Here is a 21,649-nt window from a genome sequence, read left to right on the forward strand (position 1 = left end):
CACTTCCTACCTCTATGGATTGGTCTCTCCAAGAAGAAATAAGTTTGACAAGTGAACTGTTCTCTGGTTCATGGACAGGAAACCCCAATATGTCTGAAAATAGAGGAAACACTCTTAGTCAGGCTGCATCCAGTTGAAGTATAACAATGCACCAGGCCTTTAAAACAGAACAACTTGTCTTGAAGGCCTTGTAAAAGATGATGGCAGTTTAAGAAAAGAAGCATTTGCAACTAAACAGGAAGCTTGTACACAAGTTAACAATCCTGGTATTGTTGACTACCTCTGAACTTTCTGTTTGCAATATACAGCCCACTTAAATTTAATCCACTTGACAATACACATATCAAATCACATGTAACTGAAGTTCCGGATTCCTCAGTTTTGATTTCCAAGGTCCCTCCCCTGAAGAAAATCCATCCTGGGGTGTAATGCAATATGCCCTACGGTCTCCAGTTTACTTACATAACATCAGCGTAGGAGAGTATCTATTTCTCCCAGCTTTAAAAAAACCAATACCTTATTTTTAGTCTTGGTTACCAATGGCTATTTTTCTTATCAGTAAAGAATTAAGGATATAACTAAATTACCCATAAATCACCCACATATGAGCTATATAAAGCTAAACGGAAAAAGAGCAGTAAGGAATATCTTGAGGATGCTGGAACTGCTAATGGAGCTGATATAGAAAATGGGAGAAGTTGGTGTGGGGAGAAGCAAAGCGGGGCTGTGACTTAATGACGGGGCAGAGGCCCCACGCAGGCAGAAGGCTCCATGTTCAATCCTCACATACGCTCCAAGTGTCCCAATTTCCCAGGGATAGTCCTGGAATTACAAGAAGCCATCCCAGTTTCTGATTTGATCCTGGAATGTCCTGGTTTTCTTTTTTCCTTCCCTCTATGTCTCGGAGAACAATTTTTATTTTTATTTATTTTTTATTGGTTTTATTCATAACAAACAATATAAAATAAACATCAATACAATATCGCAGTGTGGGATTTCTCCAATCCCTTGACTTCCCTCTACCCTCTCCATGGTTCCATTATATTTATTATTCATTCATGCGTGGCCATATCTTATTTTCCATCTATATTCTCAGAGAACAATTAAAAGTGGTGTGTGTGTGTGTGTGTGTGTGTGTGTGTGTGTGTAGGTGCAAAATTGGAGTCTTGTTTATAGGGAAAATAAAATCCCTGCACCAAATGAAGGAAATGGTGAAGCCCTTCCTTTAGTTTTGAAGAAAAAGGCCACCAATCCACTTTAAATTCTCTAATTGCAATGCTACTGTAGGCAGCCATTTACTAGGAAACACCTGGAATGTTGATTCCTTTATTGTAAATGAAGCCTTACACTGTCTGCTCAGAAGGAAGTCCCACTGTATTCAATGGAGCTTACTTTGGGTAAAAACTGAGCAGCTTTGTTCCCTGGGCCCTTTCAGACAACCAGCTTCCAACTTTCATATTCAGCATCCTTTTGGAGGAAGGGGACTGGTTATTTAAAGGATTCCCCATCAGACTATAATTTAGGATGTGATGTAGGCCTTATGCATTTCCTTGAGGAATCTGGCACCTGCCTGTCCACTCCTGAAATTTCTTCCGCTGTTTATAACAACAAATGAATATTGACTTTTTGCAGGTCACATTGGGCAAACTCTCAAAAAGGGGGAGGTTGTTTCATTTAGCTCTGAGCCAAAGGTCTACGGGTATACTGAAAAATCAAACATATCTGACCAAGTTGATGCTACAATAAATATATTAGGTGCTACAAGACTCATTGTTAAAAGTTATGAAGACAAAGACATGATCAGATTTTATGAGTTTATTGCATGCTGCTTCTGGGGTGAGAAAAGCTGTTGCTTATGGGGGGGGGGGAATCTTGTGGCCCATGCAGCTGCCAGGAATTGGGAGAAGTGAAACTAGCCAGCTTCTTCTTACATCAGCTGTATGTTTTTCTGCCTGCAACAGGTTATTCATAGGTTTATATGATCATGACATTAAAGCAGGGGTCAGCAAACTTTTTCAGCAGGGGGCCAGTCCACTGTCCCTCAGACCTTGTGGGGGACCGGACTATATTTTGAAAAAAATAATGAACGAATTCCTATGCCCCACAAATAACCAGAGATGCATTTTAAATAAAAGCACACATTCTACTCATGTAAAAACACCAGGCAGGCCCCACAAATAACCCAAAGATGCATTTTAAATAAAAGGGCACATTCTACTCATGTAAAAACACGCTGATTCCCGGACCATCCGCGGGCCAGATTTAGAAGGTGATTGGGCATTAGTTTGCCTAGTAAAGGATAAAGGGACCCCTGACCAATAGGTCCAGTCGCAGACGACTCTGGGATTGCAGCACTTGCTTTACTGGCCAAGGGAACCGGCGTGCAGCTTCCAGGTCATGTGGCCAGCATGACTAAGCCGCTTCTGGCAAACCAGAGCAGAGCACGGAAATGCCGTTTACCTTCCTGCCGGAGTGGTACCTACTTATCTACTTGCACTTTGATGTGCTTTCGAACTGCTAGGTTGGCAGGAGCAGGGACCAAGCAACGGGAGCTCACCCCTTCTCCAGGGATTCAAACTGCCGACCTACCGATCGGCAAGCCCTAGGCTCTATGGTTTAACCCACAGCGCCACCTGTGTTAGTTCACCTACCCATGCATTAAAGCATGAAATAATAATAATAATAATAATAATTTATTATTTACCGTATACCCCGCCCATCTGGCTGAGTTTCCCCAGCCACTCTGGGCAGCTCCCAATCAAGTGTTAAAAACAGTACAGTGTTACATATTAAAAACTTCCCTGAACAGTCCAGTTCTAGCTAAAATCAAGTCATAATGAAAACTATGAAGCCTCGGATAGTTACTAGGCTAAGAATTTGTTATCAACAATGCTGAAGCTTTGCTTGGGGGGGGTCTTACTCATACAACAGTTTTGCTGGAAGGAACACTAACTTAGGTCTCTCTCTTTCTCTTTTACGATAATGGAAGTTTGAAATGTTCATATGGAGGGTGGTGTCACCACCCATAAGTAAAAACCCCAAATGGCATCTCTTAGCAGTCATACCTCACAAAACAAGAGGAAAGCCCACTTGTAGCAGCACTGAAATGATTTATTGGCCCAACATCTTTCAAGTTCACAAGCCAGAGGCTGAGAAACAACTGCTGTGCATCACACCAGTGCTTCAGGCCACATGGCTTAGCTGCCCTACCAGTTGAAAATAGTTGAGATCATGATGGACCAGTGTTTTAAATGAAAGTAAGGATACCTGGGGCATCTTGAGTGTTGTGAGAAGTTCAAAGTTCAGAAGGTACTAGAGGAACATATGGAAACTCAGGCTCCCTTCTCACAACGCACAGGATGACATTAATGTTTCAGCACCTTGAAATGTGTTTTCAATGCTGTCATGTCTAGAAAACAAACATGGGTTGTGTCTGCCATAATTCTGCACTGTCTCCTGATACTCACGTTTAGTGGACTCTTCATAAGAGCTTGTGGTCCCAAGAGATGGTGTGGGTCTCCATTTGTTGCGTGCAGACTCCAGTTTCTGGCGACTGAGGGGAAATGTTATAAGAGTCAAAGAGATCAGTGCAGGCAAGCAGAGATACCACTAAGCAATCCTGGGCTATAGTAAACTTACTGACCTTTATGGACCTAAGTAAGTAATGCCCATTATTTTCAATGGGTCTACTCTGAGTAGGACTAACATTGGCTCTAACCCAATATACATATATAACTGGAGGAGGACCCTCCCGTAGTGTACAGCTATCTTTCAGATGATCAAAGAGTGTGAAGCTGGGCAGCCTGCTAAGACTTCCCAAGAGCCATTTGTCCTCAGTGGCTGGCACAGAAAGCAGGCTCACTTGCTTAAAGCAACAAGGATCCCGTGTGAAAAATCATCTGCCTGGCCCTTCTCTTGCCCACAGTCCACAGCAAAGCAAACCCCCAGCCTCTTGCATGTGTTGACTTATCAGGCTCAGTTCCCAGCATCCAAGGAAGCAGGCCTGGGAAAGGACTGTGCTCCTCATCAATATAAGCTGCCAGTCATGGGAGGCCCTTGGCATAAAGCAGCCCTTTGAAATGACTGGCAGCTGCACAGTTGCCATCTAGACTTCCTGCCTGCCTGCCACAGGCTCCTCCCTCACAGCCACTTTTCTTCTTGCCTTGACTGTTGGCAGAACCAGCAGTACAATTTTTCTCCTCCCCCCAACTTTCAAGTTAGTTGTCCTTAGAAGGCCAGACCCAAGAGCCATGTAGGTTTCTTGAAGGACAATGATCGCCCACACCAGTTGTCTAATTAGCATGCTCCATTTGGCTTGGCTAAAAACACGGCACATATTGTTTCTCTCCTGCCCAGATGCTGAAGGAGCAGCCAGCAAAATAAACGTGCCCTTGAGTGGGTATGAACAAGCAAACCAACCAAACAACTTCATTTTGATATTCCTGTTTAAAGGGCAGGAGTAATAAAAACGCAACTAATGGTGGACTTTCAAAAGGGTAGACCAAACATGGTGTGGGAGGAAGTGTCAAAAGGGTAGATCAAACAAGGGGCCTTCTTACTGCGTCTTGGGACGATGATTCCTGCAACTTGCCAATTTCAACTCCTCAGTTTAATTAATTCTGGGAAATGCCAGTTTCCATGGTTCAGTTTTTTATATGCAAATAGAAAACCAGGAGTGCCCCAACCAGGCATTTCCTGGTCTATATTTATATCTATCAAGGTAGGGAGACTGAAATTTCTCAAAATGTGCACTACAAATATTGTATGCTATTCAATTTCAAGACCTTTACTAGTTTCCAGGCTTATAATGCCTTATAAGGGAGAGGTGCTGAATGATGTCTGAGGTGGGTGGGGATGGGTAACAGATGAGCTCTGTCCTATTGACTGACTCTAAAGGTAAAGGGACCCCTGACAGTTAGGTCCAGTTGCGGACGACTCTGGGGTTGTGGCGCTCATCTCGCTTTACTAGCCAAGGGAGCCAGCATACAGCTTCCGGGTCATATGGCCAGCATGACTAAGCCACTTCTGGCGAACCAGAGCAGCGCATGGAAACGCCGTTTACCTTCCTACCAGAGTAGTACCTATTTATCTACTTGAACTTTGCTGTGTTTTCGAACTGCTAGGTTGGCAGGAGCCGGGACCGAGCAATGGGAGCTCACCTCCGTCATGGGGGTTCGAACCGCCAACCTTCTGATCAGCAAGCCCTAGGCTCACTAGGTCCCAACTCTAAGGTCTGTGACACTCTTGAGCAGGAAGTGTTGATAGCATGGCAAATGGAAACTACTCTCAGGTTCCATTCCTGGTAGCAAGGAATGATTGATGATGATCTACTTTTCTCCTCCTCATAGCCTTTTCCATATTTTCTTCTCCCCTACCTGCAAGGACTTTGCAGAAGTATTTAGTGTGAGATGCTGCCATGATACCAATAGTATCCAGCTCTTCTTTCCTCATTAAAAAAATAAATAAATCTGGTTGGTGGCTTCGGTGAAGTTGAGAACTTGGACAGTGCCTGAAACTAAATCTAGGCATGGGAGATGTCATTAGTTCCTTGGATATAAGCCCAATCGTTATTTACAAGGTTCAGCCTCCCACATAAATTAAGGTTATGTGGAGACCCCAGTTTTCAACAGTGGCTTGGAATCTGTTTCACAAAATATATCTTTGTTCATGTCTTCAAGCCTAGATGTCATAAAATGAAGCCTAAGCTATATGGGGCTGCCCTTGGTAAATTCTGAGACATTTGCTCCCCTTTTTGTGGCAGCCTATGGGACGTGACAATATGTGGAATAAGCACTGTAAAACACAGTTCCATCACAATCATGGCCCAGAAAAATGGTCTGAAAGCAAAAGTGACTAAAGTTCAGTGACTAAAGCAAAGGATTTCTGCCCCTGAGCAGTGCCTAGCTGGGAGTCAACCAACTGAGAACCATCTGTAAGACCCTCTAGAAAGCAAGGAATAAACAGAGCAAGCAAAACAAATAAATGATGCAAATTATTATTCCCATTTCATGGAGATGAAATGAGAAGGAGCTAAATCCTAACTGGTACACCAAAGGATATAAATGTGGGTTAATTAAGAGTAATTTGGAAACACTCTTAATGGGTTTCCAGGGCATGGCACTAGGCTACACTATGAATGACAAATGATAGGCAGACAAAGGAATGTCTGCCCATCCATCTGTGCCATCTAACATTTTGCCTGCTTGGGATTAGAGAAACACTGGAAAATGGAAGTTCTTACCTGGTCTTTTCTAAGGGCCTGCCAAATATCCTTTGAACTAAATATATCCTTCTCAGTAAATAACTCAGAGTCAGGGATCTCTCTGTGGTACGGATGCTTTTTGTGTGTCCATTGACCCTTCCTGTTTGCTCTTGGGCCACACTAATGTACCTGTGACACAAATCCAGCACTTTTCTGGAGAACAAGTGATTTGCCTCCTGTTGCTGTTCTGCCCCTGGGGAACTGGCATAGCGCCATCCCGGCAATGTCAGAGAGAGATGATTGTTCCTTGACATAAGTCCAAGTGAGACTGGATAGAGAAGTCTCAAGATATCTAAATACTGAACACAGAGATCATCCAACTCCCCATCCACACCCCAAGGCAAGAGGCATGACAAGAGGAGCTTCGCTGCATCCATGGCAACATTCACATTGACTTTTCCTGATGGCTGCCTCCGAACCTTCTTTGAACTCTTCGGCTTTTTGTGTCTTTTGATGCCGCCACTTTGTTCCAAAGAGCCAACTGCATTACTCTCCCCAAATGTTTGCTCTTCAGCTGGAGCTTTGACTTGCCCATCCAACGGAAAGAGTGACCCAGAAGTTCTGTTTCGTTTCATCATTAGCATCCTTTTGTCAGCTGTGCTTTTGGCTCTCTTTAGAGCATCATAGCTGTGGAATGAGCTGGATGACTTCAGTCCCTTGAGCTGGGCTGAATGCAGGAGTTCGGCCAATTTTTCCAAATCAAAGAGAAGGACATAAAAATGGATGTTCTGTCGCTCTGTCTTCACAGGCAGGATGGTAAAAGGCCACTGGGTATGGCAGGCAGTGGGTAGCTGAAATAATAAGAACAGGAATAATGTACATTTTGCTCAGCCACTAAAAATTACCCACAGCACATAGTATAGTCAACAGAAAGGTAAATATAACAAACCATTTCTAAAAGCAAAATGCAACCAACAACCAAAAGCGAATGCAAACCAAAGGTCAAGACTGTTAAATAAAAGCATCTTCAATCTCTGGTGACCCACAGAAGGAGTCTGATGGGTTTCTCTTGGGAGAGCACTCCAGGCAAGGCCCTGTCTCACTCCCATCGTTCAGCTCTGAGGGCCTTCTGGCACTGAGGTCCAGCTCTGAGGGCCTTCTGGCGGTTCCCTCATTGCGAGATGTGAGGTTACAGGGAACCAGGCAGAGGGCCTTCTCAGTAGTGGTGCCCGCCCTGTGGAACGCCCTCCCATCAGATGTCAAGGCAATAAGCAACTATCTTACTTTTAAAAGACATCTGAATGCAGCCCTGTTTAGGGAAGTTTTTAATGTTTAATGCTGTATTGTGTTTTTAATATTCTGTTGTGAGCTGCCCAGAGAGGCTGGGGAAAAGTCAGCCAGATGGGTGGGGTATAAATATTATTATTATTACTGCTGCTGCTGCTACTACTACTACTACTACTACTTATTCCAAGATGGCACTGAGAGCAAAGTAACCCCAAACAGGGCATGGCATTTCAGAGGTGGGCAGGTGGCAAAATGGATTTGTATGGTGGTGTTCTATTGTAATGTTAACTTTTTGTAAGCTGCCCTGGAAACCTGTTGAAGGGGAAAGTATAAATTTTAAAAGTATGTTAGGAAATGCTCAGAGGTGGAATGCTTTCACACTCACCTGAAGCAAACTGCTTTCTTTGATGACTACTACAGCTTCCGATGCCTTGTAAGACAGTGTTGGAAAAAGTTTTGGAAGCTCCTTTTAAAAACAGGCAGAGTGAAATAAAAATGCAATTCTCACATTTTAATTGTGAGAGGTGAAGTCAATTTGGGAGGAGGGTGCAAATGGTGCCTGTGTCGACTGCAATGGGGGGGGGAGAGTCTCTTTCACCATTTTTGCTCCTTCTGCTTCAGTTCCTCCATGTAGAACTACCATGTGCAATTCAACAAGAGCCAAGACTTCGCTGCTTCTGCTAGTGCTCACTGCAGACGCAGTGACTAAAAAGGGGGAAAGAGTCTCTGGCAAAACTCGGCAGAGAGAGGAGGCTAATCCCCTGCTTCCAGGGAAAGGTCATTCTTCTCTTCCCCCTCATCCTCAAATGCATCAACACAGGCTATTAACCTTAACTGGTCTAAGCCAGACCCACCACACAAACATTTTATGGAAAGTACAATGGAAATGCTATTTTACCAGGTGACCTTTTCATCTCTGTAGGCTCTTTGCCGCTGGGATTCACCTGCTTCTAGGAACTATGTCTTGCCCACTTAGAATGCACACGTCCATTAGGAAGCAGAGCACTTGAATTCTTCAGGCACTCCAGCTTCCTGATGCCAAGGCATCCTACGGCAGGATTAGTGCTAAATCGAGAGACAACAGGAGCAACCAAAGCTTTCTCCTTCCACAAGGGAACCAAGAAATGGAATCATGTGGTAGTTTTGCAAAGAAAACCATCCTCCCTCCTCCATTAAAGGGAGAGGTCACCACACCCCTAGTGCTCTCTAAATAAAGGCCTGGTTCCCAGTGGCACGGACACTGGAATGGTTATTCATACCTGTCGAAAACAAGGAAATCTGGATGCTTTTACACCTAGGTCTGCTAAGTCTGCAAATGAGAAACTGTTGCCTTTTGCTAAGAAACTTTGGATAGGAAATAAAAGTCAGAAGCTGCAAGGAGGCTGCTCTGTCTAGAGTCAGAACAGGGCAGAAAGGCTCCAGAGATTGTCACGCCCAAAAAACTTGGGGGAATCAGAATGCCGAAGGTGAGCAACATACAGGCCCGCCAACTCATTTCTACTCAGGAGTAAATCTGAGGCCAAGTCCTTGCACATTCTACAAAGCACACATCTCTCCAGTACACTTTTCACAGATCCTGCCTTGGAGAGATCTTCCAGATGCTATTTGAATATTCATATCTGCCTGAAAGATTTTCTCCCAAGAAATCTGAACATTCATTAGATGTTCATATGCACCGTGAATGATCACACATTCCACACCAACAATTCTCCTATTGGTCTTAGAAGCTGGCACAGCCAATGGCCAGGGAAGATGATGATGGGAGTTGTAGTCCAGAACATCTGGAGGGCACCAGGGTTAGAGATGCCTCTTCTACATCTCAAATAATATTGGTGCGATGCTTTTGCCATCGGATGCGTTATTTGAAAAAATGAATGATTTTTGGGGCTGTTTCAGTCTTCCTGGAAAGCAGCCACTGTAGCAACATTTTTTTAAGGAATACTGAGAGGATCGGGGAAATTACAGACTGGTTAGCTTAAAGTTTATTCCAGGAAAACTGGTGGATAGTGTTGTTAAACTAAGACCTACAAAGCATATAGAAGAATAAGTCCTGAAGTGGAAGCAGCGGGGCTTCTGCAAGGATAAGTTCTATCTTACTAAACTCTTCAAGTTCTTTCAGAGTGTCAACAAGCATATAGAGAGGGGTGATACAGTTGTGAACTTAGACTTTCAAAAAGCTATTTTATAAAACTTCCTCACCAAAGACTCCTACAAAGACATGAAATAAGAGGGAAGGTCCTCTTTTGGATTAGCAAGTGGTTAAGGAACAAAACGTGGGTGGCGCTGTGGGTTAAACCACAGAGCCTAGGACTTGCCGATCAGAAGGTCGGCAGTTCGAATCCCCGCGATGGGGTGAGCTCCCGTTGTTCAGTCCCAACCCCTGCCAACCTAGCAGTTCGAGAGCACATCAAAGTGCAAGTAGATAAATAGGTACCACTCCAGCGGGAAGGAAAACGGCGTTTCTGTGCGCTGCTCTGGTTCACCAGAAGCGGCTTAGTCATGCTGGCCACATGACCCGGAAGCTGTACGCCGGCTCCCTCGGCCAATAAAGCGAGATGAGTGCCACAACCCCAGAGTCGGCCACAACTGGACCTAATGGTCAGGGGTCCCTTTACCTTTACCTTTAAGGAACAAAAAGCAGAGAGCTGGAATAACTAGGCAGCTGAATCATGGACAGGATTCAAAGTAGGACTAAAAGAACCACACAAAATGGTTGGCAAGGGAACAAGTCCCTCCAACCACTGGCTATATTGCTGGCTCTGGGAAGCAATGAGCAAAAATGCAAAGCAGGTTCCTTAAGATGTGCCTGGTGGACAGCAGCCTGAGGAGCTACTCCCAGTGATTCCCTTGGCCCTTCTCTGCTGAGCACCCTCACTTACCCCCCACTGGTGCCAACCACCTGCAGCCCTCCTCCACCCCACCCATACACTCAAGAGGAGAGGCAGCTTTAGCACATGGCACACCGCAGGCCACTGCCCAGAGAGTCTGCAGCAGCCCCTGGCACCTGCAAATGTGGGGCCGGAGGCATCCTTGGACAACACAGTGGACAGATGCACCTCTTTTGGCTCCATGGGCCCCAACATCTCACCATGTTTGAGTGCTGACACCAGCTCAGCAGCCTGAAGACTGGCAGGGCAAATTGTAGGCAAAGAAGCAAGCCGGAAATTGCAGCTGATGCACTGGAAAGAAGGGCCCGGAAGGCCGAGCCAACGAGCACAAATCCATGATCCAACTAATAGCTGAGGCAATCTTCTTCCGAGCCCCACGCTGCCCTGCCGGCAGCAAGGCCTCCATTTTGCATTAAGTGCTGGAGCCTCTTTTTGCTCTCCGCGGCCGCGGCAGGGGTAAAACAACCAAGCGGCTGAAACCCAGCAACCGGTAATAAATTACTATATTGGATGCCTTTTGTTTTCTCCTGGCTGTGGCTTCACTGTGTCTTCCCTGCTATCATTACCAATTAAAGTGGGGGCTGCTTTGCTGAGCAGCACCTCGTAATGGCACCCGGCTCCCTCTACTCCAATTGCTCCGGCGAGAAACACCCGAGGTCAAGAAGCTCCTTTGACCTCTCCCAGCTCACTCCCCCTGACCACTCGCGAGGGGAAGCAATCTCCGCCGAACAGATGGACACTTTGGCAGGCTCTATAAAGCTAAAGAATATCAAGATAAATGGAATTGCACTCCCACCTTGCAGCCAGTTTATGAGTATAAAATATTGCTTCACGAAATCAGCAAACATTTTGGACTGAAAAGGCCACCGCTTAGTGAGCTGCTTGTACTTGATTACAGAGGCTGGCAGAAATTGCATTTGGTGGCTTGGTGTGTTTTGTTTGTTTGATTTAAACTGATATCACAAAAATGGGTCCGGATTCATATGCCACAGAAAGTTCTACTTGTTAGAAGCGTATTTCAAGGCTGCTTTGACCGCTCTGTCCTCAGTGTGCTCCCTTTTATGGTTTCTGTAGTTTTAAAATATGTTTTATATTTTATTGTTGGACTTCACCCTGATATTTTAAGTTATGGCGGCTCAGTGATGCTTAAAAAAAGAAATATAAATGGCAATCTACAAATTGCTTATATTAATATATAAACATTTTCAAGTGGAAAAAAATTATCCCAGACCCAGCATAGAGTGTTCAGAGGCCCAGTAATAACTGAGCATGGAAATGAGCCTTTGTTTGGCATTCAGAAGGCTTTAAATAGCTGTGCTGTGTTATCTTCAAATGAAACTTGAGTTAATTTCAGTGACAGTAAAATTCCATATAAAACCAGGTTTTTTGAATGTCAGTACAGCTTTCTCCTTTTCAAAGATGCCCGTGCCCTTGAAGAGAAGAGTTCTGTTTTGTTTTTCAAGTTCCCAGTCATTTGCGAAGGGTGGGGAGGACCCTTGTGTAACCTCCTGACAGCCAAAGTCTCCCAGTGGGCTCACACAGCAGTGGGGCAGACATGGGACCTTGGGCCAAGAAACTGGGGGGGACCAGGGGCAGGAGTATAGGGCATGCACACCATGTACCCCCTTGCCCGCCCTGCCAACCTTCAAGCAACCTGATCCTGGGGACAACTCTGAAGGCACCTACCCAGTCCTGCTGTCAGGCTCCAGGAGGCTGGACAGCTCCCCAGCGTGGCATATGGGTGTGGGAGCTGTCCAGCACCCAAAACGTCAGAGCTGCTGGCTGTTGGCACCCAAGGTGGGAGCGGCAGGCCTATCAGCGCAGAGCTAAGACAGGAGGGTATCTGAGAGGCTTCTATGTTCTCATTGACTGCTGCTGCTCTCCACACACACTGCAATGCAAAACAGCTCTGCTTCATTTAGCACACATTTAGGAATAGGAGCAGAATTCATGCAAATGTTGAAGGCTCTATGTTGAAGGTGGTGGAGCTCAGGCTAGACCTGGGGCCAAAGTCCAGCCTCCACCCTGCCCCCCACTACCAAATGACCACTCGGGGAGCGACAGATTGTGCAGGGTGGGCCAGCAGCAAGCAGGCCTGGTCTCAGTCCCACCGAGGTTGACAGTGGTTACTCCCACAGCAGCCTTTCATACCTTTAAAACCATTTTATAGGGGAAGGGAGAGCCAGGCAGGCAAGCAGGCGATTACAGATGCCCATTTCTATATTTTTCTTTTCACTTTAAAAATACTTATTATCCCTTTTTTCTTCAGGTAAATGTGCATAGCTTCAGGGCTGCAGAAGCAAACCTTGTTTTATTCCTGTAGTCTTGGAGATTGAAGCGAGTATAAAATATGAAACGGCACACGCTCAAAAGTATTTCTCTTTTTTTTATCAGGTTGTCCAACCTTTAGTGTGTGTGTTTTGGTGGGGGGCTGTTTATTTTTTGCTCTCTTGTGCCAAGAATGTAGGAGCATTTGCAGACCCTGGCATGGCTAGAGAGAAGAGCAGTCAGCTTCCTAACCAGAGTAACAAACATGACTGTTTAGTGTTTGTGCGTGTGCTGGAGGACCATTAAGTCCAGGGTCTAAAATGATCTAGCTGCAAGACTGGCCTCTACACCAATTTTCTTGTCATTACATTGACCGGGGGTGGGGGCGGGACAGTGGAGGGGCGAGGAGCAGCAGAGACTTCCAAGATTGGGGGAGGGAGCATCGATCTGCTGCCTCCCCCCTTTGCATTGTCTGAAGCTGTCAGGGATAGACTTTCCTTCCTTCTCTCAGTGAGGCTCACACACCTCCTCCCCAGCCAGGCACTTAAAGCTAGCAGCTCCTGACAACAGAAAGAGATGCTCATAATTGGGAGCTTTGAATCTTGGAAGTGCCACTACATTTGTGGGCCTAGATGCTGAACACATTTATTTCTGAAGCCATTTTAACTCCGGGGTGTTAGAGAACTATATCAATGCACTGACATGCAAGCTGTAGTTTATTACATGTTAAATTCACTCACAATTAAGCATTAATAATAATAATAATAATTCAGTTTCCATTTTCTGCTTCTGTGTAATGAAAAATGAAAAACACAGAACCATAACAATAGGGGAAGGACTCTTGGTTTAGGAGAAAAATCAGGACTCTTGGTTTAGGAGAAAAATCTCTTAAACCAAGAGTCCTCTCCCTATTGTTATGCTTCTGTGTTTTTCAGTTTTCATTACATAGAAGCAGAAAATGGAAACTGGATTGAGCAAAGAATTGAGCAAAGGAAATGTTTTCCTCTGCGGTATGCGCAGCACTGGAACTCCTCCTCTCTTCTGTTTTTTGGGTGGTGGGGAGCAGCGATGATCTTTAAAGGTGGGCTGGTACCTGCACAATCAAACCCTTGCACTGCAAAATGATTTAGATGGTTGCCCCTCACAGAGCATAGAGCCATATAATTGAGCACATCCATAATTGAGAGATCAGTTTGGGTGTGTCCATTTTTGGCCTCGCACAGGGTGCCATATTATGAAAGTTTACCAAAGACCACCCCTCATTTGGTGCCATGGAAGCCCCATGCCCAAGCCTTCTTGCTCCCCCTAGCCAGGTATTCTGTCACTAAGGCGTGTCAGGTCACAGCTTGGCTGGATGGCAATGATCAGCACTAGGCCATAGAGGAAGCCACACTGTCAGGGAGCCCAAGAGGTCCACAGAAGAGGAATCTGTTCTAAGAAGCAAAAATCGCCTAGTAAAAAAATCAAAAATCCACAGTTGGGTGATGTCTTTATTAGGACCAATGACAGCATCACAGAATAGTGGCAGGCTTTTGGAAAGTTGCTTGGTACTAATAAATGTCTTACTGCCCAGCTGTGGATTTTGTAGGACTTTTAATAACAGCCAGGGGAAAAACAAGCAAGGTTAGACAGTCGTTCCAGCTCCAAAACTGAAGTACAGAGGCAACTGATTGTATGCAGAAATGCAATTGTAATGCCTGAAACCAAGTGGATCTCTTTGCTTTCATGTGGATTTATGTGCAATTTCGTTTAGGATCACAGATCTACCGATAGAAAAATATCTACTTTGCCAGCATTTGTTGCCTGGTTTAGTCTGCACAGGCACACATTCATACACAAACCAACCCTGCTTTTAAACAGTAGCTAGGTCTTCCTTTCTAAATGGCAGATCACCTTATATAAACCCGGAAGGAGAACTGAACAAGAAAAAGAGCAGGTTGCTTTGAACGAGAGGCCAGTATTGATTTTCTCTCCTCTGCAGCAAAGCACCTCCCCCCCCCCAATCCCATTCAGCGACTGTCAAAACCTCCCTTTAACAGCTGGAGTCAAATTGTGCTATTTACAGCAAGAGCCCTTGTCAAGTGGACCATAAGTATTCTAACAATACCCTATTCAAATAGGCTTCACCACACAAATTGCTGCCTCTCCCCCTGTCAGTGACTGAGGCAAATGCTGAGGGTCTGATTTTGGGGAGAGACCCCTTCACCCCCGTTCAGAGTGGCGCTTTCTCTGGCAAACAATAATGCCGCACATGAGGGGGCCTTTTGATGCTGGAAATAATTAAAACCTGTTTAAGTACTGTATATCAAGGGAATTTGACGACACGCATGCTTCGTTTTGCACTGACAGCACTTGTCCCACCAGGAGGAACAGGGCCAACTTTATCTTCTGGGCACACGTCCCAGTTCCACACCAAAAATCACCCAAGCAGCCCTCGGTCCTGGTGGCTGCAGTTTCCATGAGGACAAATATGTTGATACGGAGAATCTGCTTTAGAGGCTGGCCAGCCATGAGGTACAAGAAAGGTGCCACACAGCCTGCCTCAAGCACTTAAACATTGTTTTCCATGGGAGGCATTTAAGCACGTGGCTAACTCTCCCTTTTCTGGAATTCAATGAGACTTTAAAGTGCTGGAGTGTGGCTAGGTCATTCCTTGCTATTTTAGAGCTCTGTTTTCAGTGGAGACCTTTTCAGTCTCCCAGCAGATCCATTTTACGATTTGCAGAATTAAGCACCGAACCTGGTTCGAAATCTCATTAGCCACATACATTTAAATAGCATTATCATCTTACTACTACTACTACTGTTCTTCATCAGTCATCGTTTAGTCTATATAAATAGTGTTATATCAAAGAGGGTGATTATCATGTCTAATAGCTGCTCCTAATCAACAGGAGATGATGGGCAGTCACCATTAAATACCTAAAGACTAAATGATCCTTCTACATGTGCAAAGATAGGGAACAATCGAGGCTCCTTCCCCACCAAAAAGCCAAAGCTTTTTGAGCCACTGTTGTATATGTAAAACTCATAGACTTACTTTTCATCAAGCACAATATAGTTATATTTCGTATATTTACTGGTCAAGATGTCTTGTTAGATGTGCTAGTTTCATCTGTAGTTGGTGGTTCTGAGGCATGATCAATAACAAATTGGAGGGGCTTCTATAGTTTAAGTAGCATTTACCATATTTTTCCATGTATAAGACAACCTTTTTTCTGATTTTTTTTGTGATAAATTGAGGGTCGTCTTATACACGGGTTAATATGCTAAGTAAGTGAGGGCCGGTGCTGCAGTGGTAGCAGAGAAATGTCAGAGAGGAGGCTGCTTAATGCTCTTCCCGGCTTAGGAAGAGTATTTGGTGAGTGCCAGTATGCAGTGTATTATGGCACCAGTTCCGTCAGCCAGATCATCGAAAAGCTGCTCAACAGCTCAGCAAACTTACAAAAGAAGCTCAACAACTGTTGAGGGCTCCCAAAAATAGGGGTCGTCTTATACATGGGGTTGTGTAATACACGGAAAAATACAGTATATGGACTTGTTATCAATTTACAGAGCAAGTTCACTCCCAGCCAACATCCTGAACCCATAAGGATTCAGCCTTCTAGCCAGCGGGAGCCTGGGCTAAAGTGGCCAGTTACAAGATCAGCACGTGCCTCAGCTCTTGCAGGCAAAACCTGCTTTAAAGTTTTAATGTTCTCCTGAATGGTGCTTTTGTAACACCATCCCTTCCAGAGAAGGGGATGGGAAAGCAACTTTGGGTCATGTGGCATCAAGGTAGGTTTGCTGAGTGCTGTTCAAGATCCGTGGCAGGGGTTTGGACCAGGGGACCTTTTAGGTCCTTTCCAACTCTACAATTCTGCAATTCTTTGATCCGAAGTCTCCCCTTTCTGTGCACTCACCTGATGGTGGGAAGACTTTTCTCGATGAGCGAGGCTGCTGTAGGAAAGAGTTCCGATTTTATAGGAGTTGGAAGATTGGCCATCCAGGTTTTCCTGCTTAGGTGTGTCTTCTTCAAAGACGGCCGACAGAGAATCTGCCGCTGCCATGACTGAGTCCTCACAGCAAGCAAGGATTGCCTGAGCAACTTCCCCAGTTTCATGGCGCTCGAGACTTCCTGGGCAGAGGAGAAATAGTGGTTTGAGAAATTTACAGGCAGCGGAGCATGACTTCACCTAAGCAGAGCAGGAGCTCCGGGGCAGAATCAGGGCCAAGAAGGTAAGTTGCAGCTGGACAAGTTCATTCACCAAGGTGAGCATTAAGACTGCTCCATGGATGGCTGTTTAATGGTACCAAGCAAAAAGCCAGCTACAGAATCATACTGCACCTGCCTGCTCAGATGGGAAGTCCCACTGAGCGCAATATTCTGAAGGAAGTTGGTATAGGATTTTGTCAGCTCTGTAAGGGGCTTAAAGAACTTCCCAAAGGGATTCTCTGCCAAAAGCTGAACCCATGCCAGGTATATAAACATACAAGGCCTATAGCATAACTACAGTCACAAAGTTAAGAAGAACCACCCCTCACGATTGCCATTCCTGCCTCCAGTTTATGCCAGGAATCACTCCATTTAAGTCACCCACATGGTTGGTCCCCATACACAGCTGCTGTGAATGGAATAATTAATAATAGTTATAGACGCACACTTAAATGGTAAGAAATCAATGGATATAATCATCACATTTTATTCCCTTTCCGGTGAGCAGCTGATTAATTTAATTCTAATGTAGAAGCAGCATAGGATTCTACCTTATATCAAATCATATTGTAACGAGCAACAACAACAGGATTTCTTACCCACCCTTCATAAGGTCCCTGGGTGGGTTGCAACTCTTTGGAAATGCAAAATGAAAAGCAGTTGGAACCATTCACATTTGGTGCACCTGGTTCCATGTTTTCCATGTGCTTCCAGGGGCTCCCCAGCATCTGAAATGCTGCTCAGGGCAACCAGAGTGTAAGGGAGGGACATCATCAGGCTTGTTTCATTCTTCCATTTGTTTTTTACCCTGGAAGCTGCCTGCCCAAATCGCCTTCAGTCTCTCAGCAGAAACACTTCATAACTTACAGGTTAGCCTGAAGACTCCAATCAATAGTCAGCATCCATTCAGCATTTGAATGCTGTCCCCTAGTGTTCCAGGTATCAAATGACAAGAGGCAGATGGTCCTTTTTTTGCTGTTTCTTTTCTTCACAAGTGCATCTTTCCCATTGCTCATTTATGCTCCATCCTACTTACATTTGCACAGATAGGAGGGACCAGGCCTCTGACTTCATGAGACCAAGACTCTCCGGCTGACCCCTTGAATTGTTTTCACTGGAAGACCAAAGCCACTGAAGGCCTCAATTTTCCTCCCTCCCTTTCTGTAATATCCTATCCCTCTTTTCATTGAGAGAGGTCGTCGTCGTCGTCCTCCTCCTCCTCCTCCTCCTCTCTTTGGGACCATCCACATTTTCATTTGTCCCTGATTTCAAGTCACAGATCTGAGAGGGTACCGTATTTTTTGTGTGTGTCCTGTGACATTTCCCAGGAAAACCTGAAATTCACTGCTGAATCGGAACAAATGTCAACCCACAGAAAACCCGATTGGTGGTTGTTCCGATTCAGCAACAAACAGTGGGTTTTCCCAGGGAAAGCAGCGGGACAAAACAAACAAAACACTCAGACCTATCACTTGAAATCATGGAACAAATGAAAATGTGGAAGGTCCCTCTATTCTGCTAGACTTTCTTACAGCCATTCTGAGCTGGGATTTTTTTTCCTTTTCAAAAATATTGTTGCATGAAAATCCTAGCACAGCAGTGAACTTCCTCAGAAGGCACCAAGGACTTATCTATTAATTTAAGGAAGTTTTGATATAGAAAAATAAACCAGTAAGACAAAAGGCCTTCAGTTAAAACCAAAACACCAAAATTTTCAGCTATGATCCTTTTCTTTTACTTCTTTATTTTTTCTTTGTTCTTTTTTTCTTTTTTCTGATATCTTATCTTTCATTTCACTCCTTTATTGTGAATAGCATTTTATAGAGGTATAAATAACTGTAAATATGAAAAGAGACAAAGTATTCTCTAATTTTTCTCCTTGGTTATATGTATTTTCTTTTGTTGTAAATATGTATGTTTTCTAATTTGTTCTTAATAAAAATAAAAATAAAATAAAAAAACACAGAGAAAAAATGGCTGAGTTTTCTGCTGATCTGGAGACTGTCAATCTGGTCATCAGGAGCATCTTACCCATAGAGGCTAGTGGTGCAGGGCACCAGGGCACCAAGTTCTGGAGGGTGCCAGGGAAGAGGTGGAGGTTGGACGTGGCGCGTCCCGGCATCAGCTCGCTGCCCTCACCCGCCTCCGCCATGCTGCGCCGAAGCCAAGCTGGAGCCTGTCTGCTGTGGCCACCACAGCATGAAGGGGCCAGCTGAGCTGGGAGGTGCCGCATCCAGCCTCCGCCTCTTCCCTGCCGGAGGAGCCGCCCTCCAGCCACTGCCTGCCTCCTTCAGCCCCGCCGGCAGTGCCATCCTCCCTAAGAAACCTCTGAGAAACCGGGGGAGGGGGACCGGAGGGAGCTTTGCACCATGGCACCGGATATGCTTAAGACGGCCCTGCTGGTCATATATCCATAGCAGTGACCAGAGGAAGGAGCACAGAGAGAAGAAACGCCGTGGTGTATCTACAGCAGCACAACCAGACGTCTCTATCTGCCTCAGCTGCAACAAAACTTGTCTCTCTCATATGAGTCTCTACCACCCCAGCAGAAACTGTAAACTTCCAACAGTTTGACTTCACCCCCCCAAACGGTGTACTCTTCCATTGTCTCCTGAGACAAACGGATGCCAGCTTCTGGTCTTCTTAAACATGGGCTTCCATTTCCAACAGGGCAGTGAGTGTGCAGGGAATGTTTGCTCTGATTTAGCACTAAAGAGTGGGTTTTCCCCTGGGAAAGTGGCAAGACAAGACCTGTGCTTTCTAGGCATGGGACAAGCAGAACTATCGTTGAGCCCTCTGTTTTGATATATGTATCTCGTGTGTGTGTGTGTGTGTGTGTGTGTGTACATGCATACTGATAATACAAATGATCAAATAATGGCAAAAAGTGCAAAGAAGTCATTTAAAAATCCAGCAAACCCAAATGTCCAGAATGCAGACAGACTCATAGTCAAGCATCGCAGCACAGATATTTCCTTCATGCTCGTTCCAACCAAAGCAGAGTGCAGGAAGGTGCCATAAGCTTACAGAGCTCCCTGAAAACACCTAATGGTTCCATAATTGGATTATATGCCTCTTTAAAGGAATGTCAGCTTTCCCTCAAGGCAAAGTTTGTTAACTTGAGGGAGAGGGCGGGGGAGAGGAGGAGAGATGGAGGCATGTGCCCAGTTTCTAAAGGCAATCCACTTGGTTCCTAGAAAGCATGTTGCAATTTTCTTTGGGGGCACGCTCTGACCCTTTCTTGGGTCCAGAGCATGAGAAATAATAGCAGAAATCTGAGCATGTACAGAGTTAATTTCCTTCGCTGCTGACTAGGTAAAGTAAAGGTAAAGGACCCCTGGATGGTTAAGTCCAGTCAAACTTGACTAGGGGATGTGGCACTCATCTCCACATTCAGGCCAAGGGAGTCAGCGTTTGTCCACAGATAGCCTGGCATGCTCTGGTCCATGGGGTCACGAAGAGTCGGACACGACTAAACGACTAAACAACAACAACAACAAGCTTTCTGGGTCACGTGACCAGCATGACTAAACCGCTTCTGGTGCAACAGGACACTGTGACGAGTGCCAGAGCACACAGAAATGCAATTTACCTTCCTGTTGCAGCAGTGCCTATTTATCTACTCGCACTGGTATGCTTTCAGACTGGTAGGCTGGCAGGAGCTTGGGCTTGCTGATCAGAAGGTGGGCAGTTTGAACTGCTGACTACGAACAAGCAGCTCCTGCATGCCTCTGCTTAGGGTCCCAGAGTGTCTTGCAGATGGGGGTGGGCATGATAAGCCCCAAACATGTGGCCCCCTCTGGACACCCCAATATTTCTCATTTAGAAACACAGCCTGAGTGTGATATGGCGGAGGTCTGACTCTTTCACCCAGTGCTAGGCTTGTCGTAAAGACCTGTCATTTACTTGGAACCAGGAGAACTGTAGCTCAAATGGGTCTGTCGCTGGATGTTTGCAAATTGGCAGGAAATGTCACAACCATCTCGGAACATACATGGATGGATTTATTTATTTATTTATTTTTAAAAGCACGTTGTTATAAGCCTATATTTTATGTAGTAGATATGCAAGCATGTCCAAAACAGTAAGTAAATTGTTTCAATAGCAATCCTCCAGGCTATAAACGGACTCAAATTTTATATGCTGATTTATGTAGGATATGATTTTCTCAACCAGTCTTCTTTCCCATGCAGAATACAGCCAGGAGCCCTGATCCATGGATTCTTGCAGCAGAGCAGACTGTCTGCACACAACACTTGAAAAGTATGTTTTAAAAAGGAACTGGTTCTAGTTCAAGTTCATCCTTTCCAAAAAGGAACTAGTTCCTCTTTTTACAAAATGAACCAGTTCAAATTCATCCTAAAGGGTTTTTTTATGCCCTTCTAGGTGGCAAGAGCATGGCAGCATTGGGGAAGCATTGCAGAGCAACTCAGAATGACGTGTGGATGACCCAGTATAAATCTATCACTGAAGCACTATTGTTGTATCAGTGTCACAGTGCTGCAGAACGCACCCAAAGGAGAGGAAAAACGCTAGAGGGACCCCAATGCTCAGCCTTTTCTAAGCATTTGTCTAAGGAATGCCTATACAGCAATGAGTCTTCATCCTGCAGAGTTGCTTATGGGGTGTTTACACGTCTTCCCAATATTAATTCATTCAGACACACTTTTCAATGCATTTCCCCATTGCTTTCCGAACACCCAAAAGTCTGTGTTGTGTTTTGTTGTGTTTTTAAAGTGGATTTGTTATGGCAGGGTATCAAGAGTGCTTTAATTTAAATCAGGGGGCAGCAAGGTTTACCTCACCTGG

At 45.0% G+C, this 21,649-nt stretch overlaps 1 protein-coding gene across 1 annotated transcript in view; it reads right to left on the minus strand.

Annotated features, from left to right (window-relative positions):
• The window catches only part of WDR72 (WD repeat domain 72), a gene marked incomplete at its 5' end in the record, with an annotated part of 75,472 nt that overhangs the window by 28,176 nt on the left and 25,647 nt on the right, over positions 1–21,649 (minus strand). Inside the window, 4 exons of the mRNA XM_080980330.1 lie at positions 11–93; positions 3,468–3,553; positions 6,242–7,053; positions 16,548–16,762. Coding sequence (XP_080836456.1) covers positions 11–93; positions 3,468–3,553; positions 6,242–7,053; positions 16,548–16,762 — 1,196 coding nt within the window. The remainder of the gene's footprint in view (positions 1–10; positions 94–3,467; positions 3,554–6,241; positions 7,054–16,547; positions 16,763–21,649) is intronic.

This window comes from Podarcis pityusensis (assembly GCF_964106645.2).
Source record: "Podarcis pityusensis genome assembly, chromosome: 14".
Classification (NCBI taxonomy): Eukaryota; Metazoa; Chordata; class Lepidosauria; order Squamata; family Lacertidae; genus Podarcis; species Podarcis pityusensis.